The sequence below is a fragment of the Balearica regulorum genome, chromosome 24 (genome assembly GCF_011004875.1).
Source record: "Balearica regulorum gibbericeps isolate bBalReg1 chromosome 24, bBalReg1.pri, whole genome shotgun sequence".
In the NCBI taxonomy this organism is placed as follows: Eukaryota; Metazoa; Chordata; class Aves; order Gruiformes; family Gruidae; genus Balearica; species Balearica regulorum.
In genome coordinates, this window is record NC_046207.1 from 3,837,879 (window position 1) to 3,856,935 (window position 19,057).

General features: G+C 59.7%; 3 protein-coding genes across 6 annotated transcripts; all 3 read right to left on the bottom strand.

Moving 5' to 3' along the window:
• Positions 1-2,315: 2,315 nt before the first annotated feature.
• On the bottom strand, positions 2,316-6,470 carry LOC104637102 (amine oxidase [copper-containing] 3-like). 2 transcript variants are annotated; one of them, XM_075775217.1, is made up of 4 exons: positions 4,797-6,470; positions 4,413-4,698; positions 3,509-3,638; positions 2,316-3,345 (listed from the first exon to the last, which is right to left on the bottom strand). In XM_075775217.1, exons 1-4 carry the CDS (start codon positions 6,364-6,366, stop codon positions 3,043-3,045), a joined length of 2,289 nt encoding a protein of 762 aa, XP_075631332.1. In that variant the 5' UTR covers positions 6,367-6,470; the 3' UTR covers positions 2,316-3,042. The 2 variants fall into 2 exon arrangements, with proteins under 2 accessions (XP_075631332.1, XP_075631333.1); XM_075775218.1 differs by having other exon boundaries at positions 3,509-3,772; positions 4,797-6,459.
• A 1,118-nt stretch (positions 6,471-7,588) lies between these two features.
• Positions 7,589-12,839, bottom strand: LOC104643653 (amine oxidase [copper-containing] 3-like). Of its 2 annotated transcripts, XM_075775163.1 has the most exons (5): positions 11,796-12,839; positions 11,063-11,663; positions 9,004-9,289; positions 8,669-8,798; positions 7,589-8,183 (listed from the first exon to the last, which is right to left on the bottom strand). In XM_075775163.1, exons 1-5 carry the CDS (start codon positions 12,630-12,632, stop codon positions 7,899-7,901), a joined length of 2,139 nt encoding a protein of 712 aa, XP_075631278.1. In that variant the 5' UTR covers positions 12,633-12,839; the 3' UTR covers positions 7,589-7,898. The 2 variants fall into 2 exon arrangements, with proteins under 2 accessions (XP_075631278.1, XP_075631277.1); XM_075775162.1 differs by having other exon boundaries at positions 11,063-12,839.
• Positions 12,840-14,908: 2,069 nt separating this feature from the next.
• Positions 14,909-18,910, bottom strand: LOC142605064 (amine oxidase [copper-containing] 3-like). Of its 2 annotated transcripts, none has more exons than XM_075775164.1 (2): positions 17,343-18,910; positions 14,909-17,231 (listed from the first exon to the last, which is right to left on the bottom strand). In XM_075775164.1, the coding sequence occupies exon 2, from the start codon at positions 16,922-16,924 to the stop codon at positions 15,260-15,262; it is 1,665 nt and encodes a 554-aa protein (XP_075631279.1). In that variant the 5' UTR covers positions 16,925-17,231; positions 17,343-18,910; the 3' UTR covers positions 14,909-15,259. The 2 variants fall into 2 exon arrangements, with proteins under 2 accessions (XP_075631279.1, XP_075631280.1); XM_075775165.1 differs by having other exon boundaries at positions 14,909-15,958; positions 16,091-18,910.
• Between the last annotated feature and the right edge of the window lie 147 nt (positions 18,911-19,057).

Below are 19,057 nucleotides of genomic sequence, written 5' to 3' on the forward strand. Positions count from 1 at the left end.
GCTCAGGATCCTTGGCCCAGGCTGCCCTGATCCAACTCCCTCCCCGGGGACGGAGCGTGGCCGGAGCAGCCTCACCGTGCTGGGGAGCGGGGCTGGGGCTGTGCGTGGAGGGAGGCAGCACCGGGGTGGGGGGTCACACCGGTCCTGCTGAGAAGTGATTTCCCAGCTGCTGTCAGTGAATGGGAAATGCACGTGAAGGAGAAGAAGTGGTGCAAACGCCGCAGGATCAGCCCCGGCCGCAGGCGTGTCCCTGCCCAGGGCTGCTCGTCCCTGTCCCTCCCAGCCCAGCCTTGCTGCGGCCAGGGAAGATGGACCCAGGCATCCCGGCCCCTGGACTGATCTCCCAACCTACCAAAAAAAACCCCAACGAAGCAGAAGTTTGCACATAAATAAAATTATTCTTGCAAAACAAATTCCCCAACAGCTCGTTCCAGGGTCCTCAACTGAGAGCGGCTTTGGCCAACGTGAAGGAATGCAACAGACTTGGCTTTCATATCAAAAATATTTTTAAACAGTCAGCAATAAATTCTCCCCGAGAGATTTCACAGGAGAAAATGGGGGCAAAAGGTGCTGGGGGATGGGGACTAGCATGCTCCAGGCCCCTTGGAAAAAGTCACTGCAGGAAAATTGGGGCCGCAGAAGGGAGAGGCCAGGAAACGGGATGGGAGCAGCCACCTCCTCCCTCCCAGCTCGGCAGAGGCCAGCACGGCACGGGAGCGAGCACAAAGCGCTGCCGGTAGAACTGCGCTGCCGGCAGAGCGGCGTGGGCCAGCGTCCCCTGCGCGGTGGGCGGGCTGCACGTGCCGCAGGGCAAGTCTGTGCCGGAGCTGCTGGGGTCCACGCAATGGAGGTTTCCCGGTGCCGGCTCCGTGCCCGGCACTTTGGGTAAATCCCCGGCCCTGCAGGCACCGCAGGGAGCCGGGGCAGGCCGGGGCAGCAGGGGCTGCTGACCTCCTGGGCATCGCAGGGTTTTGCATCCTGGCCGGCTCTGGGAGTGCTGTGCCAGGCTCCAGCTCGTCCCCTGCACCGGGCAGCCGCGCTGGCAGCACCGCTGGCCAGGGACGTGGTTTGCCAACTGCCTGGGGTGGCTTTCCCAGGGGAAGGAACGGGGCCAGGCTGAGGGTGCTTTACTTCTGCACTGAGGTCTGTGTGCAACGAGCCCAAGATCAGCTGGCAGCCCAGGAGCTGCATGCCTGGAGCTGCAGCGGCTGGCTTTGGGACATGGTGTCCCCGCGATTCCCAAGGCACCGGATGCAGCTACGGGCGGCGCAGCGCACGCAGGTGCTGTAACGTAACGTGCCGCACACGGTGCCAATGTTTCATCCAGAAAGTTCCCAGCCTGCTTGCAAGGTCTGGGGCTGGGCAGCGAGCCGGGTCACTGCCAGCACGGGAGCGCGTCTGGTCTCGCCTGCGTCAGCACGTGGGCAGAGTCCAGGCAGCGCTCGCAAACACATGGGCACACAGCGGCAAGCAGGGAGCCGGCCGGCTGCGACCTTCCCCTCGCAGGGAGCGTCCCGCCTGCTCCCCCCCGAGCCCTGGGAGGTGCCTCTGGGGCACGGCCCCCGCTGTCACCCCTGGGCACCCAGCGACCATGGCAGCCTTGCACTCAGCCCGGCCCCCCGAGCTGCCCGCTCCTGCCCAACATCCCTTCCCTGCGCTGCCGCAAGCCGAGCCGGCTCCTGGGGGGATGCGCCGCTGCCATGAGGGCTTCTTGAGCCCATTGCAGCATGGTCCTGGGCAGACCCAGCTCCCACAGCAAGGGGTCAGGGGGGATGGACACCCACCATACCCCCAGGGACACATTGGTCAGCGCTTGGCACCTGCAGCCACGTGCCAGGGCCGGGCCATGGGGCTGGAACTGAACCACCCTCATGGAGCCCCTCAGTGTCCCCAGCCCGGCCTGGCGCAGCGGGGATGGGCTCCAGAGGGATCCCACAGCCCAGGGCTGTGCACGCAGCCAGGAGCGCAGGAGCAAGGGTCCCCACGCCGGCAGGGGCTGAGCGTGCTGGGCAGCAGCCAAGGCCAGAACCGATTAATGTGGCTCGGAACAGCCGTTACACATTAACTCCCTTGTTTGTCCCATATTTCCCAGCTGGAGCTTCCTGCCAGCACCTGGGGTCCAAGAGCATGGCCAGTGCACGCTCTCACAGCCGTGCCGGGCCCTGTACCAGCCCCACGGCCCTTGGACCCCCACAAGCGCTGCAGGGCTGAGCCAGGACCGCCCATTACAGGGCACCAGCGCCCACAGCGTCAGCGGTGCCGGGGGCTCTGGCCACCAGCCACAGGAGCTGCAGCAGCCATGAGCTATGCAAAAGTTTGGTCAGAAAAAGCACCAGAGTGGCCATTTATTGGAGAGGGAGGACATGGGGCAGATCAGCCCAGGCAATGCCCGTCCTGCAGCTTGCTCCCGGTGCAGCCCAGCGCATCGTCCCTGTCCCCGCCCCCAGAGTTTGGCACCGCTGCAGCAGCCAGAGCTCAGCGTCACCCAGGCCCGGCAGCTGTGGGGCTGGGGTGGACGTTTCGGGCATCCTGAAGCTGCCGGCTCCCTGCAGCCCAACTCCCCTGGGCTGTGGCCGGGCCGCAGCAGCCACCACACTGCCCACTCCCACCACCTTGGGCAAAACCTTGGCATGGTCTGCGGCTCCGAGGGGAGCTGCGGCTTTGTGCAGTGCCCAGCCCTGGCCGACACCATTGCCCTGCATGTACCGACCTACCTCAGTGAGGCGGCAGGAGCCCCAGTCGCAGAGCAGGAGAGCAGCTGTGGGCACCCCACAAGTCCTTTGAGTGGCCTCCTGGATGCAGTCTCCAAAAATCAGTCCCTAGGGGCTTTTTTTCAGAGGTTTTGAGTCCACCTTTGGCAGCATCGTGGTGCCGAAACGAGAGCTGAGCTCCTCCGAAAACCTGACCCTAAGCACGCGACACCCCAGGGATGGGGAGGGCAGGTCCTGGTGCGGTGGCAGAGCCCCTCCAAGGACATGCCCGACAGCCAGACACGGACCGCCCGCACCGGCGGGGACGGGGGCAGCGGTGGCCCCATCCCCGTCAGAGCCCGCCGGGCGGCAGAGCCAGACTGAGGTTGAGGAACCCCCCGTAGCGGAAGGGGGGCAGGTGGGGAGCACAGGCGGCGGCGGGGGGGAGGCAGGCGAGGGGGTTGGCCCCGCACGCCCCGGCGTCCTGCTCACCGCTGAAGTAGACACTGTCGGGCGAATCCACGGAGGGGTCCTCATCGAAGTAGTTGTAGGGCCTCAGGAAAAAGCCAACGCCATTCCCCACGGTCACCGTGTTGGGGACATCTTCGGCATGGGGGACGTGCAGGAACCCCACAGAAATCCAAGCGACCAGGTCCTGGGCAAGAGGGGAGCCAGGCACCCTGTCAGGCTGAGCAGGACCCTCCCAGCCCAGCAGTCACCAGGTTTGGCCACGGGACGGGTGAAATCCGTGGCTGGGGCAGGAGCCGGGGCAGCACCTGCGGTGCTCAGCTCCCCTCCACCCAGGGTCACCGGCTCACCTCGTTGGTGATGGTCTCGTTGTCAATGAAGTCGGCGAAGGCAACGGTGGGTGTCCAGGGGTCGTTCTGGTTGTAGATGCTGGTGCTGGTGGGCTCCTCCTCCTTCCGCCGGGTGACGGCCAGCTGGTACCTGCCGGCACGGGGAGCAGAGGGGCTCGTCCGTGCCAGCACAGGGCAGGGCGACTGCGGCATCGTCGCCTGGGGACAAGCCAGCAAACTGGGGCTGGATGCATCCTTGGCACGTGCCGGGGGACCTGGTCTGTCCTCAGTCAGGGAGGGAAAGCGCTGACAGGGACAAGCGTGGCAGCAACAGGCAGCGGCCCCAGCACCTTCGGGTTGGTGGGGGATCGCTCGCTGCCTGCGGCTGCTCCAGCACAGCTGGGAAACACAAATGCGTCCAGGCACAGACGCTGCTGCCCACTGCCCAACACACTTCAGCCACAGTCATTTTTAACTCCTACAGCCTCCCCCAGAACACAAGCTGTTAAATTTCACCCTGGCAGTGAGCCGGTTCTCTGTCTATCCCAAGCATTTTCCAGAAGACATTCTGTCCTCACGTGAAGATGTCAAGACCTGGGGATGCCAGTGCTTCCCTTGGGAGTTTGTCCTACAGCCTGGTCGTCCTCACAAGGAAAAAACACATGTGATTGCTCTAAATTAATCTTATCTAGGGTCAGATTCCTGCCTGTGAACTACTATGAACAGATGTCATTGAGCAACTTCTCAAGGGATTTTTCAGAGCCAAAAAATATGCATGGTCGCTGTTTAACCCTTGCCGGCAGGCACAGGCTTGCTGGGAGGCAGCAGCCCCCCCTGCGCCGGGAGGCAGAAGTGGCCAGGGATGCGGAGGCAGGGTGGGAGAAGAGGGGCCGGGCACCACACACGCCCCATCCCTGGCACCCACCTGCCCCAGCTGATGGACCTCTCCATGGAGCTGCTGGTGGGCAGGTGCTCCCCGGCGAAGCTGGTGATCTGGATGCGGTAGCTGCGCGGATGCCCCCACTTGTTGGGCTTGGGGCTGGCAAAGGAGAGGTAGCGGGGCATGGGAGTGTTGAGCCGGAACGCTGCCTCGTCCTCCCTCTCCAGCTTCTTCCTGCGGAGGTACGGCCGCTCGATGGTGTTCTGCAAGCTCCAGGGGTCTTTCACGAGCTCATATCCCATGTCCTGGGTCTCCAGGGAGTTCAGCTGTCCTGTGAAGCAGAAGGCAAAACTCTCTCAAGCTCCACACCCCAGGCAGAGCTACAGCCCGCACTGAACTGCGGCTGTGCACAAAGCTGCCCAGACCTACCAGCGACATCCAGGTCCACCTTGTAGTGGATATGGTGGAGGTGCATCGTCCCCAGCGTGTGGGGCCCAACCCTGTTGCCGTAGTCGGTGCCTTGGCCGTGGAAGAAGGAGGAGCTGATGTAGCCGGTGGCATGCACCCGGACCTCCATGGCCCCGCTGCCATGGAACATAAAGTCCCAGATGTAGTCGTAGTTGATGAGCGTAGAGATGGCACGGATGACCAGCGTGTTTTTCCGCAGCCCACCATAGTACAAGGACTGCGAGTCAGAGAAGTGGCGCCGCAGAGGGACGGCAGCATCGTGCTCAAAAATGCAGAGCGAGTTTTGGTTGGTTTTGGGGGTGTCTGACTCCATCAGGTAGTGCCGGTCCACGTAGGTCGCCGTGTAGGGGCAGTCAAGGCCCCGGACAAGCTCGTAGGCAAACCTGCCGATGCCAAAGCTCCCGTCAAGGTAGCGGGTTGACATGCCCCCGGGGCAGTTGGAGCCGTACAGGGCTAAGGCTTCCTGGAGACTCAGCTCGTAGACAATCCTCTCCCCACGGTACCTGATGTCGAAGAGGCGCGGACCGGAGTTGGGGTTCATGCCAAAGGCAATGCTCCAGCCCTGGAAGGTGACACAGTTGTCCCTGACACTGTACCGAGGACCCTGGGGCTCATACTGCAGCGGCCCCGGGGAGCCGGGAGGGTGCCGGGGTCTCATCGAGCCCAGTACTGCTTCAGCCTGGGGCTTCTCCATCCTGACAACCTCCAGCGCGTCAGCCATAAACGCACTCTCCAGATCCCCCACGCTGACAAAGTACTGGCCATTGTAGAAGACTTGGCGCAGCTGCCAGCGGGAGACATGGAGGTCCCCGTGCTCCACCAGCACCTCCAGCCCCACCGGTGAGAGATAGTAGCCGGTGCCGGCCACGTTGTGGAAGAGGACAAACCAGGTCACACGGTCGCCAGACTTGAAGCCCCGTGGAGCCGTTGTGAGGATGGCCAGGTCGGTCCCGTCGGACTCACAGCACGCAGCGAGGAAGCGCGGTGCCTTTCTCAGCTCCCGCTGGATGAGGGCATAGATATCCAGGTACTCCTTGCCGGTAACGGGTCTGCGGTGGTACGGCACCTTCCCCCCGTACTTCTGCACCGTGACGTCCCGGTGATACACCGGCGTTGGCAGCGGACCCACCACATACTCGGTGACGTTGGGGTCTGGCTGGTTCCCAAAGTACAGCACAGCCAGTGCCTCCCGGGGGGGGCGAGCCCCCCCGCCATCCAGGAACCGCAGCACCTCTGCCTTGGCGGGGACCTGCACGTCGACGGAGGCGATGCAGTTGTCGGAAGGTTTTGCACGCGAGGCGTCAACCAGCTGCACCCCGAGGTTTCCCCGCAGGTACTGCACCACTTGTGCCATCTCTTCGGGCGTCAGATCGGCAAAGACCAGGCTCTGGCCGTCATCAGTGTCCTCCTGCTCCGGGGGCTGCTGCTGGCAGGCGCTGGGGGTCCTTGCTCTGGTCAGCAACACACAGACTAAAGCAAATATCGTGGCTAAAGCCAGAATGAGGAGGATGAGCACCGTTTTCACGTTCATGTCTGCTGAGGCACTGAGAGCTCCCACATTCTGGCAGGGCAGGTTTCCAGCTGCAGAATACTCCCAGCAACCCGCCGACAGAAGGGGCTGGGTTTGGTTTTCCCCTTATTTTCTCAACAGGGGATAGCCCAGAGGAGTTTGCAGGGAGGGCGCAACAGAGGGATGTTCTCAGACGTGCCCAGGATTTGCTGGGAACCATAAAAGGCAAATTTGCTCTGCTTCCCCCAGAGGGTCATAATTTTAAATAAACTTCATGCTTTTGCATTTGTCCTTCCTCTCTTGTGCTACACTGCAGACCTTGGAGAGGACAGATCCGGTCACTTGGGGAAAATAAATGCATCTCCCTGCACATCCTCCTCTTAACCCTGCAGATGCAAACAGCCAGGCAGGCAGCAGAGACCGCAAGGACGATGCTCCTCTGCACAGAGCACTGCTGAGCACAGCACCGTGGCCTCATCCTGCCAGCAACATCTCTACAGCCTGTGCAGAGACATGGCAGCATCGCACGCTGCTGCCAACGACCCCATGCGTGGGAAGGCACCAATCCTGCAGCTGGGAGGGAGGGGACGGCTGCTCATTACCCCTCCAAAGGTGCCTCCTGGTCCTGGGCTGCGTCCTGGCGTCAATGGGACTACGAGGAGGGGGACGAGGGCTCCAGAGCCCACCAAGCATCCTGGCAAACAGGCAGCGGCACTGGCCGTGCTGCACTGTCAGGAGCCGCAGGGCTCCCATGCCCTGACCCGAGCTGGGAGGAGGGCTCTCACGTGAACCCAGCCAGCGTCGGGCAGAGCTGGCCCACGCGCTCCCCGCAGGCTGACGTTCAGCTGGTTCGCACAGAGGGACCCGTGGGGCCGGTGCTGGCACAGGGACGGCGAGACCCTTCCCTGCAATAGTCCCCTCCGTTCCCCTCACCTTCACCCAGAGCTGCAGCCCAAGTGGGTCCTGGCTTTGTCCTCAGCCTCACCCCAAGCACCCACAGAGCTCGGTACCAGCACCCGCCTCGGTCCTCCCCCCCAGAGCCCAGGGACTCCCCAGCCCGTCCCTCCTGCCCCCCCGGCTGGACCGTCCCTGTGCCCGGACAGGCACCCAGAGCCTCGTCGCTGGGCTGGTTTGTGGATGCAGGAAACACCGTGCAGACCCAGCATCATGCCCCCAGCAGACGCTGCTCTAAGTTGTAAGAACGAGACACTTGAGAGAGCACTGAACCAGAATAATTTTCGTTTTTTTTTTTAACCCGAGATAGGCACTACACAGAGCTTGCTTCTACAGCAGAGGAACAGGCTTTTCTCCTCGCCTTCCTCCTGCAACAGACTCAAATTCAGCAATTAACAGAGATAACGCAGACTCCCATCTGGCATCATGCCAGGAAGATTATGCTTCCCTTTTAACGAGCACTATTTTAAAAGCAATGATAAAAAGTGAAGTCACTGCACAAATGGAAATTGAGAAAACTTCACTAAAAAAAAGAAAATCTGAGACAGAGCAGTCAACCTGGTGCCTCAGACTTTGTCTCCTAACACCGTCCTGTGGCGTTAAAGCCTGCTCATATTTTGGAAACCGTCATAGGTGAACGGGGGGAAGTTTGGCAAACAAGAGGCAGTTTTGGGCAAGCATGCGATAGGGTTGATGTCACATGCCATGAAGTCCTGCTCGCTGGTGAAAAATACGCCATCGTGCGAGTATATGGAAGGGTCCAGGTCATAGTAGTTGTAGGGTCTCAGGAGAAAGCCGACCGAGTTTCCCACCGTCACAGTGTTGGGAATATCCTCAGAGTGCGGGATGTGAAGGAAACCAGCGGTTATCCAGGCAACCAGGTCCTAGGCAGGGAGGAGCCACAAGACCACGGTTATTTCAGAAGCTTGGAGCAACCGAAATCTGCGCAGGGACCATGGGGAAGTTACAGAAGAGCAGGAGGGGACCTCCACGGGCACCAGCCCGGCTGCATCCCCACGTGCTGAGCTCCCCCCTCCTGGGAAAGATCCCCTCCCTTCTCCAAAAGCCTGCCTGCCACCACAGCCACAGATGTCCACCCAGCAGAAGGGCCCTCGCCCCGATCCCTGCAGCCAAGTCCTGGCCTCACAGAGATTTTCCTGACCTTTTGCCAGCATTTCTCCATAGGGAGAAACGAGCTCCTGCTCTGATCTATGCACTCCAACCAAAGCACCGAGCAAATACACGGAAAAGCTCAAACCCGCTTTCATCATTCCCCGGGGCTGCTGCTCCCCCAGCTGAGCCCACTGTCCTGCAGGCAATGCCGGGGTCACTCGGGTGTTACAGCTCCAGCCCGGGGTCCCTGTCCCACCTCGTTGGTGATGGTCTCATTGTTGATGAAGTTGGCAAAGGCGACGGTGGGTGTCCAGGGGTCGTTCTGGTTGTAGATGCTGGTGCTGGTGGGCTCCTCCTCCTTCCGCCGGGTGACGGCCAGCTGGTACCTGAGGAGAAGGAAAAAGATGGGGGAACCTCTCCCTGCACCCCAGAGAGTCTGCAGAGCACAAGCCTGCTCCTATGGAGTAACCCCAACCCAAGAGAGCATCTGCCCCATGCCTCCCCATCAAGGAACATCCGTGCGATGCCTCCCCAGCTGGTGGGGCTGGGGGTGTCTCCGGGAACCTGCCATCCCAGTCAGAGCAGCCTGACCTTGCCCAGCTGATGGCCCTCTCCATGGAGCTGGCTTCTGGAACATGGTCCCCTGCAAAACTGGTGATCTGGATCCTGTAACCACGCTGGTGGCCCCACTTGTTTTTGCTGTTGGCCGCAAAGTAGATGTATCTGGGCATCTTTGACTGGAGCCGGAAGGCAGCCTGGTCCTCCGTGTCCAGGACTTTCTTGGTGAGTCGTGGCCGCTCTATCTGCTGCTCCGGGCTCCAGGGAGCCCGTGTCATCTCAAACGCCATGTCGTGGGCCACCAGGGAGTTTTTCACTCCTGCAAAACAAAAAGTAAAGTCACTGAGGAGCGTCCCTGCAGCCCCCTGCTCCCCGTGGACATCACTGCAGCCACAGCTCGCTCTCCCCATCCTCCCTTCCCGCACCCCGGGGCTCCAAGCACTGGCTCCTGCCCACGAGAGCCGTTTCTGCTCCCTAGCAGCACGACTGTACTTGTGTACATTTATCTATGGCTGTACGACTGTACGTTTGGCTGACGCAGGCAACACCACCATCCACGGGGACTCTCGCCCCCTGCGAGGGACAGGAGGGGAGCGGAGCCTCGTCCCAGCGCAGAAGAACAGGTTTGCTTCCCAGTGCAAGCGCAGTCTAATTAACTCAAGCGCCTGATGGCCCCGGCACTGGGTTTGTGCTCATCGGCACGCATCCTGTGAAGGAAGGGCCTGGGCTCTGAGCACATTTGCACATCACAGAACCGGAGCAGCGCTGCACAGTTCAGGTCTTTCCACAAAGAAGAGTCATGAGCCAGAGGCTCGGAGCAACAGGAGGGGCACAAGAGCAAATAAATCCAGGGAGAAGACGGCAAAGAGCTGGCTGAGGGCACTCGAGGGCCAGTGCCGGCATGGGTCTGGCAGAGGGGCCGGTGCTCAGCACCTCCTGCCCACCCCAGCCGGAGTGCATGGTGTAACCCCCCCTCGGCCCCATATGAGTTTCCAGCTCACGTAAAGGCCGTTTCAGAGCTGAACCTCTGGCCATCCTGGGAGGTCGGAGCAGCGCCTTGGGTCTGAGCCCCTGGGCTGCCATCGAGGTCAGCACCAGAGCCCCATGGAAGAGGATCCATGCCCAGTGACCACCACCATGCTCGTTTTCTTCCCTTTTCTGCTGTGAACAAAACTCCCCTTCCAGTGACAGCAGTGACACTCTGATTTCATCTGCCTTTTCCCCGTTCTTGCAGTTTTGCAATCCCCCATTTTTACCTAAGGACTCAAAACTCATACTAAACCCACACGGAACAGTCTTTAAATTTGTGTTTCCCAATTAAAAGGAAATTGAGAAATTTTTAATAGGTGACAGGCACACGCAGCAAATGCAATTTCAGCAGGAGTGTGAGGACAGATTTGTGGCATAAATGGTAGGGGAAGACCTAGAAAACTGCAGCCAATGCTCCCGTTGCTGCTGTGAGCAAAAGCTCCCTGATACCCCTGGCAAAACACGGCACAGCCCCGAGCTCAGAGCTGGCCACCAGCCCAGCATCCGCCTGCTGTGCCCGCAGCCCGACGGAGAGGGCAGCTGCCGGTCCTGCTTGCACACGAGCAGCGGGAACGGCTCAACAAAGCTGTAGGAAGTAGAAATGTCAGCTGGAAGCCACATCCCAACTAACTGGCTTGATCGGCTCCGAGTATCGACCGGGGCAGGGCACAGAGGGAAAAATCCTGAATTCTGCAGAGTCCCAGGGGTGTCGAGGCCAACGGGGAAGGGTCGGGGCTGGGTCGCTCTGCCCAGGCAGGAGGGGAAGGACCCCTTCCCATTAGGGGCAGGGGTTGGGCACACATAGGTGCTGGCGTTACCCAGCCCAGGAGGTCACAGCTCTGCACGGCACCTCGGCGTAACTGCAGGGGACAGAGGGGAAACCTCTCCCTGCACCACGACAGCTTTTCACGGCTCTAAGAAGAGACGGGAGGCAGCACTGTGTCAGCACACCATCCTACCCCATGCGCAAAAAGAAAAAAATCATGTAAGGAGCAAAAAATTTCAAGTTTTGGGAGTCTAAAAGTACTCAGGAAGGGCACAAAGGACACAAGACCAGACCTACCTCCCACGTCCAAGTCCACTTTATAGTTGATGGAATGGGTGCGTATCGTGCCCAGCGTGTGCTCCCAAACCCTATTGCCGTATCTCAGACCATCTCCGTGGAGAAAGGACGAGCTCGCGTACCCCGTCGCCTGGACCTTGCCTTCAATGGCCCCGTTCTGGTAGAAGATGAAGTCCCACACGTAGTCCTGGTTGCCCACGGTCGCAATGGACCGAACGACCAGAGCGGAGTTGACCAGCCCCCCGTAGTAGAGCGACTGCAAGTTGGAGTAGTGGCGCCTGAGCGGGGAGCCCAGGTTCTGCTCAAAGATGCAGAGGGAAGCTTTTTTCTTGCTGGGGTTCAGCGTCTCAGACAGAGAGTGCGTGTCGACATAGGTGGCCGAGTACGGGCAGTCCACCCCTCGCACCAAGGGGGAGGTGTAGCGCCCGATGCCAAAGCTCCCATCCATGTACCGCGTTGACATCCCTCCAGGGCAGTTGGAGCCATACACCGACAACGCTTCTTGGATGCTGATTTCGTAGGCAACCCTCTCCCCCTTGTGTCGGATGTCAAACAGGCGCAGGCCCCGGCTCACGCTCATCCCAAAGGCAAAGCTCCACGCCTGGAAGAGGACGTGGTTGCTCCTGACGCTGTAGCGGGGACCCTGGGGCTCGTACTGCAAAGGGAACAGCGCGGCCGAAGGTGCTCGGGGCTTCATGGACGAGAAGTCCCCATCCCGCGGCGCCTTCCTCACCTTCTCCACGCTGATGCGACCCTGCACGTAGGCGCTCTCCAGCTGAACCATGTCCCTGTAGTACTGCCCGTTGTAGAAGACCCTGCTCACCAACCACCGGGAGATGTCCAGGCTGCTGTGGTCCACCAGCACCTCCAGCCCCACCGGGTGCACGAAGAACCCGCTCACGTTCTGAAACACGATGAACCAGGACTTACGGTCTCCAGACTGGAACCCGTGAGGGGCTGTGGTCTGGAATGCCATGTTGGTGCCATCATATTCAAACACTTCTTTCAGGAAGGTTGGGGCTGCAGCAAATGCCATCGTCTCTAAGAACGTTCCCACCTGCTTGTACTCACTGCCCAGCATCGGTCTGCGGTGGTACGGCACCTTCCCCCCGTACTTCTGCACCGTGACGTCCCGGTGATACACCGGCGTTGGCAGCGGACCCACCACGTACTCGGTGACGTTGGGGTCTGGCTGGTTCCCAAAGTACAGCACAGCCAGCGCCTCCCGGGGGGGGCGAGCCCCCCCGCCATCCAGGAACCGCAGCACCTCTGCCTTGGCGGGGACCTGCACGTCGACGGAGGCGATGCAGTTGTCGGAAGGTCTTGCACGCGAGGCGTCAACCAGCTGCACCCCGAGGTTTCCCCGCAGGTACTGCACCACTTGTGCCATCTCTTCGGGCGTCAGATCGGCAAAGACCAGGCTCTGGCTCGTGGACCCCGTCTTCTCCACGATGTGGGGCTGGGATTCACAGCTGGGTGATCGCCGGCCCCTGCTCAGCAGCATGCAGGAGAGAATGAAGATTATGACCGCAGCCCCGACCAGGAGAACATAGGGAAGTTTGGGGTTCATCTCTCTGAGCGCGGAGACAATGCGCAGGGTTTGACTGCAGCATCCAGAATATGTCCCTCACCTGTAAACCGGTCTCTTAATTCATTTGCCAACTGTGGGCGTAAAGGCGTCGCTTGCAAGGTGGGGAGTGAGCCTGGAGCGTGCATGGGGCTCCGAGAGCAGAGCACCGGTCCCGGCCAGTTCAGCCTGTTCCCTCCCCAACCCAGACACACCGAAGCAGCCAGCCGGGGAGCCGGTACCTGACTCACTCCCCAAGATACTGATGGGTTTCTCTGCTGCAGGGTGACACCACACAGAGCACCGGCCTTGGTCTGCCCATGGGGACTTTGCTTCTCCCAGGACACCCCGTCCCATCTCATGTGGAAGCGCAGCGATGCCGCGGGGGCAGGCTCGTCCGGCCCCACTCCTTCCACACCCTGGTGCCCCGGGATCGGCCCTGCTCCCCTGAAGGGCCAGTCTCAGCTGGCGCTCCGGAAGAGCCTGAGACCTGCCAGCTCCCCAGCACCTCCACGTGCCTGTTCTCCCTGTCGCCATTCTCTGTCGCCTCCAAGTCCCTCCCAACCCTGTGGGAAGGGACCTGGCAGCTCCAGCCTGGCTCCAGCTGTGGGCAGACTGGCCGAGACAGGAGGAAGCTCCCTGGCAAGAAGAGGCAGCGCTCGCCAAACACCTGGCAGCAACTGCAAGCGACGGGCAGTGGCTGCAGCAGGAAGAGCAGAGGCTGCAGGACAACTAACAGGACACATCTGTCCCCGTTCGGCCATTCCAGCCCCACTCCGGCGTGACACGATCCTCGGACAAGAGCTGTCACGGACAGAAATGGGTACCGTCAGGAAACCGTTCGATACTCCTGACTGCACACGTGGGACCTTCCCTGGAGAGGAAAGCAGTGAGCAGGGGACCGGGGCCACCCCACCGTGGTGGGAGGTGGCTGCTCCTGTGTGGCCACCAGCTTCTGCAAGGCTGGCTGCACTGCGCCCAGCCCCGCGCGCGGCAGCGGGATACGCCACCGACGGCCAAGGATGGCTTTACTGAGATCGCGGTCTGCTCCACGCTTTTCTGGTGGGGACAGTTTGAGGAGCAGGCAGGAGGGGCTGGGCAGGGGCTGAAACCACGACAGCACTGGATCAATTTACCACTCCTGCGATCACGTTAATTTAGGAACTTATGTTTTCATTCTCACTTCCAGCCAAGGAATAATTGCCTTTTTTCCCCTGCAGGTCCCACACCCGCCTCAGATCAGGATCCAAGAAACCCGCGCAGGAGATGACCCATTTTTGCTGTGCCGCAGCTTTGCCTTCCCTGCGCTCGGGAGGCGGGGATCCTGCAGGGCTCCAATGGAGCACCCCTCACGGCCCCGAGCGCTGCTGCGAGGGACAGGGCTCCCCTCCCTCGCTAAGGGGAACAAGTCTGGGATTTTACACAACTCTTCTCCAAGAGCATTTTGCAGCAGCCAGGGCTCAGGGGCTGTAAACAGAGCAGGGAACTGAGGGGCACAGCACTCACGGAAAAGGACCTTGTCACCACGCAGGAAGTGTATTTTAGCATGTTTTCAAGCCTTGCTTACAGGAAGGGAACCAGCATCAGCCCTGTTTTCGACGATAATGACAGCAGCAGCACCTTTCAAGGCCACATAAACCACTGCATCGCAGGCAGGTACAAGAGAGGACACGTGCCGGGACTGAACGCTTGCACCGGGGTCAGCGGCTTGACACACGTAGCTCTGCGATTACTCCCGACAGTCCAGGACACAACACGGGTTCCTGGAGCTGCGTTTCTCCTCGGGCTCGTAGGAACGCGGTCCACTGCCTACCAGCGATCTCTTTGGTCCTGTGCAGATGTAAAACGTTTTTTCCCCTACATTTTACAGGAGCAGGTTTCAATACCAGACACCTAACGCTGCCGGTCTGCGCTCCCAGCGCCGCCGCTGCCCTTGCACCTTCCCGGACTGCAGTTACTGGAACGGCCTTTACGGGGAAGCAAAGCTGTCCTTTCCGGCTGAGCATCCTTGTGCCTCCCAGGGTGGCTGCCAGCACTTCGCTGCTCAGCCCGCCAGACGGTGCAGCAGGAGCTGCTCCTGGACTCAAATAACCCTCCGCAAGGATCCGCCGCCAAAAACCGTGACTCTGTGCAGGAGCAAGGGAATTCACTGGCTCGCAGCAGCGGCTTTGCAGCCCGAGACTCAAGATCCAACTTACAAGCGTTTCCTCAAAAGAGGAGCGGGGACAGAGCTGCAGAAGCTCAGCCCTGCAGAGCACCAGCCCAGCGGCTCTGCTGTACGTCGGGCAGCTGAAATACCGAAAGGACTTTCCCAAGTCACGGGGAGCTGTGCCCGGTGCCGGTCCCGATGCAAGAGCAGGCTCACGCCGTCAGCCCCGCAGACAGGGCTGTGTCTCCCCGTCTGCCTGGCCATGCCTATGGCAACACGCACCGCGCCAGACGTGAGGCCTCAAGGAAACACAAACATTTTTCAGCTGCTACCTTTCATACTTTCCCTGGGCTGAACACAGAGCTCCCAGACAATTCACACTGCCTTCAACTCCATGACCTTGACAGACTATTTTATACATAGAAAAATCATTTTGCAATGAAGGAAGAGGTTAGGAGAGTGAAAAAGCAGAGTCCTGATGTCAGTTATTAGGGATCCTAGAGAGCAGGAGGCAATCCCCCCCAAAGCTCTGGGGTTTACCAGCATAATGGCAGACATTAAAGGAAGACCGAGACCTACCTCCCACGTCCAAGTCCACTTTATAGTTGATGGAATGGGTGTGTATCGTGCCCAGCGTGTGCTCCCAAACCCTATTGCCGTATCTCAGACCATCCCCGTGGAGAAAGGACGAGCTCGCGTACCCCGTCGCCTGGACCTTGCCTTCAATGGCCCCATTCTGGTAGAAGATGAAGTCCCAGATGTAGTCGTAGTTGCCCACGGTCGCAATGGACCGAACGACCAGAGCGGAGTTGACCAGCCCCCCGTAGTAGAGCGACTGCAAGTTGGAGTAGTGGCGCCTGAGCGGGGAGCCCAGGTTCTGCTCAAAGATGCAGAGGGAAGCCTTTTTCTTGCTGGGGCTCAGCGTCTCAGACAGAGAGTGTGTGTCGACATAGGTGGCCGAGTACGGGCAGTCCACCCCTCGCACCAAGGGGGAGGTGTAACGCCCGATGCCAAAGCTCCCATCCATGTACCGCGTTGACATCCCTCCAGGGCAATTGGAGCCATACACCGACAATGCTTCTTGGATGCTGATTTCATAGGCAACCCTCTCCCCCTTGTGTCGGATGTCAAACAGGCGCAGGCCCCGGCTCACGCTCATCCCAAAGGCAAAGCTCCACGCCTGGAAGAGGACATGGTTGCTCCTGACGCTGTAGCGGGGACCCTGGGGCTCGTACTGCAAAGGGAACAGCGCGGCCGAAGGTGCTCGGGGCTTCATGGACGAGAAGTCCCCATCCCGCGGCGCCTTCCTCACCTTCTCCACGCTGATGCGACCCTGCACGTAGGCGCTCTCCAGCTGAACCATGTCCCTGTAGTACTGCCCGTTGTAGAAGACCCTGCTCACCAACCACCGGGAGATGTCCAGGCTGCTGTGGTCCACCAGCACCTCCAGCCCCACCGGGTGCACAAAGAACCCGCTCACGTTCTGAAACAAAACGAACCAAGTGATCCGATCTCCAGACTGGAATCCGCGGGGAGCGGCTGTCATGGCTGCCAGACTGGCTCCATCATACTCCATTATTTGACGCATGAAAGATGGAGCTGTGGGGAACACTTGGCTTTTTAAAAACCCTGAAATCTGTTTGTATTCAACAGCCAGTGTTGGCCTGCGGTGGTACGGCACCTTCCCCCCGTACTTCTGCACCGTGACGTCCCGGTGATACACCGGCGTTGGCAGCGGACCCACCACGTACTCGGTGACGTTGGGGTCTGGCTGGTTCCCAAAGTACAGCACAGCCAGCGCCTCCCGGGGGGGGCGAGCCCCCCCGCCATCCAGGAACCGCAGCACCTCTACCTTGGCGGGGACCTGCACGTCGACGGAGGCGATGCAGTTGTCGGAAGGTTTTGCACGTGAGGCGTCAACCAGCTGCACCCCGAGGTTTCCCTGCAGGTACTGCACCACTTGCATCATCTCTTCGGGCGTCAGATCGGCAAAGACCAGGCTCTGGCCGTCATCAGTGTCCTCCTGCTCCGGGGGCTGGTGCTGGCAGGCGCTGGGGGTCCTTGCTCTGGTCAGCAACACACAGACTAAAGCAAATATCGTGGCTAAAGCCAGAATGAGGAGGATGAGCACCGTTTTCATGTGCATGGTGCTGCTGGCCCTGAGGCATTCACAGCAGCTTTCAGAGCAGGGTTTCTAGCTGCTGCCTCGGTCAGTTTAAGCTGCACTGGATGGATTAGCACGGAAAGTACAAAAGACTGGGAGAGGCTAGGGGAGGAGATCTGAAATTCGTGGTGACCAGAAAGGGCAGATCTCCTCTCTCAGCTGCAGCCTTCTCTGTCCTCCTCCACGAGCAGTGCCCTGAACAAACTAGTGGAGATGCAGGGTCAGTGACTCAGACAAGTTTCACATTATTCCGTTACTTTTTCGGTCCAACCTAGCTTCCTGAGGCTGCCTGTAAAAATGAAGAACCTGTAGTCAGCCTGAGGTGGCTGGGACCACTGCGAGGCTCTCACAAGCTGGGAATTGTTGCCACACTGTAGAATTTCACCTCTTTGCAACTCACCGAATTTCCTTGTTTATCAGGCTGCTTCCTTGTAAACATTCTACCTGGCAGCACGATTCCAAGCTTGGAATTACTTTTTATTTTATTTTTTTCAAATTCTTCCACATGGAAGCCTTTGCTGAAAACACATCCATCTGTGTAGTAGAAGAACAACTTTGGCAGGCATGGAGAGACGTAGTTCAGGATGAGGTTCAGGCCCCAATGCGCTGTGAACAACCACCTCTTAGTTTGCACCTCTGATCGGCTACGAACCAATTAATCCCCCGGCATCCCACTGAAACGAGATCACGCAGCTTTTGTCCCTGCCTCCGATTCAAAGATAAACCGAGGTGCAGTTTCCGAGAAGTTCCATCAAGGACAAAACCACCCCCAAGCTGCGGCATCCAAGCAGGCGGCCAGTGCAGTGCTGCCGGGCTGCCGCTGCCCGGGCTGAGCAATCGCCTCCGGGATTTCTACCGAAGGTTTGTGACAACCGCCCTCTGCCATCCCCACCGGAGGTCTGGTCTCGCAGCACTGCTGAAAGGCCTTTGGCAGCACGAGGTGGGCAGACAGCGGGACTCGGCGCTCCATGCTGCCACGCAGCAGATGCTCGGGGTAGACAAGACGCACCGCTTCAGCTACAATCCCTGCCTGTCCCTGAGCTGGTGCTGAGAAGCACAAGGCATCCAAGAGAACCAGGGCTGGAGATTCAACCCAACATTTCCACTCCTGTTGCCAGCCTCACCTCACCTCACCCTGGCCTTCTCTTCCTCCTCCCGTCAGAGTTTCCTGGTGGGAGACAACCCCCCTCAGCCTCAGCACTGCCTCCAGTTCTTCCTCTGCAGCGGCTCTTGCCTGGGACTCAGCCCCTCCACGGTCCTCCAGCCATGCTCACCACACTGCTAGGCAGAAGGCCACGTTGCCATAGGACACACTCCATTATCCTCACCACCGCTGGCAGCCTCGGCCTTTTTTAGCCCAGGCTGCAGCAGTGCAGGTCAGGGACACGCACATCCGCTCCGTGCCAGCACGCGTCTTCTCTGCCTCGCCGACCGCTGCGCCAGCAAAGCCTGCGGACCCACAGCACTCAATTCACGTGGCCGCCGTGCCAGAAGAAGGGCTCGCTCTGTGGCACGGACACAAACAACGGGGAGAGGCAGGACAGATGAGAAGAGAGCCTTGGTTACGCGGGATGCAACAGCAGCAGTTTCAGAGGTACCCTGCGCTCCTCTGCTTCCCACTGGCCTCCAGCAGCAGAATCTGACGCCTCTGAGTAGCCCCAAGTTAAGCAAAGCGGCGCTGACTTCTGAGTCAGTCTTTCCATCCATGAAGTCAACAAGGATTCGAAGATTACTTGGGGTTAGGCTTGAAAGAAAAAGTTCCCTTCTGGTGTAAGCCTAGAACACGGTATCCGTTTCAGAGCGCAGAGAGGAAGCGCTGGTGCCCCAGTTCAGGTTTAGAGCAGAGCCGGGACGTACCTCCTGCCTCCCAGGAATTCAACAAGCGTTCCGCTGCAACACGTGCCTACGCAGCTCAGCCCAGACTGCTGCACGGACCTCTGAGGCTGCACACACGGTGCTCACATTGACATTGCCTTAAAGAATTTAAAAAAAAAAAAAAAAAAAAAAGCGGATCATTCAGTTTTGACTTCGCCCCTTGGGTTTGCATCCTAAGTCCCTGAAAGTCAAGGCATAGGCTGCAATTACAGATGGTCATTTTCTAAGCAGCACAGCAGT

Excerpts from the sequence above, each read along its gene's own strand:
- LOC104637102 (XM_075775217.1), bottom strand. The coding sequence starts at position 6,366 with ATGAACGTGAAAACGGTGCTCATCCTCCTCATTCTGGCTTTAGCCACG. Across the intron at positions 4,699-4,796 it reads GGTGGACCTGGATGTCGCTG|GACAGCTGAACTCCCTGGAG; the intron begins GTAGGTCTGGGC and ends TCTGCTTCACAG. Across the intron at positions 3,346-3,508 it reads ACGAGACCATCACCAACGAG|GACCTGGTCGCTTGGATTTC; the intron begins GTGAGCCGGTGA and ends CCTCTTGCCCAG.
- LOC104643653 (XM_075775162.1), bottom strand. The coding sequence starts at position 12,632 with ATGAACCCCAAACTTCCCTATGTTCTCCTGGTCGGGGCTGCGGTCATA. Across the intron at positions 8,799-9,003 it reads AGGGCCATCAGCTGGGCAAG|GTACCAGCTGGCCGTCACCC; the intron begins GTCAGGCTGCTC and ends CCTTCTCCTCAG. Across the intron at positions 8,184-8,668 it reads ATGAGACCATCACCAACGAG|GACCTGGTTGCCTGGATAAC; the intron begins GTGGGACAGGGA and ends CTCCCTGCCTAG.
- LOC142605064 (XM_075775164.1), bottom strand. The coding sequence starts at position 16,924 with ATGCACATGAAAACGGTGCTCATCCTCCTCATTCTGGCTTTAGCCACG.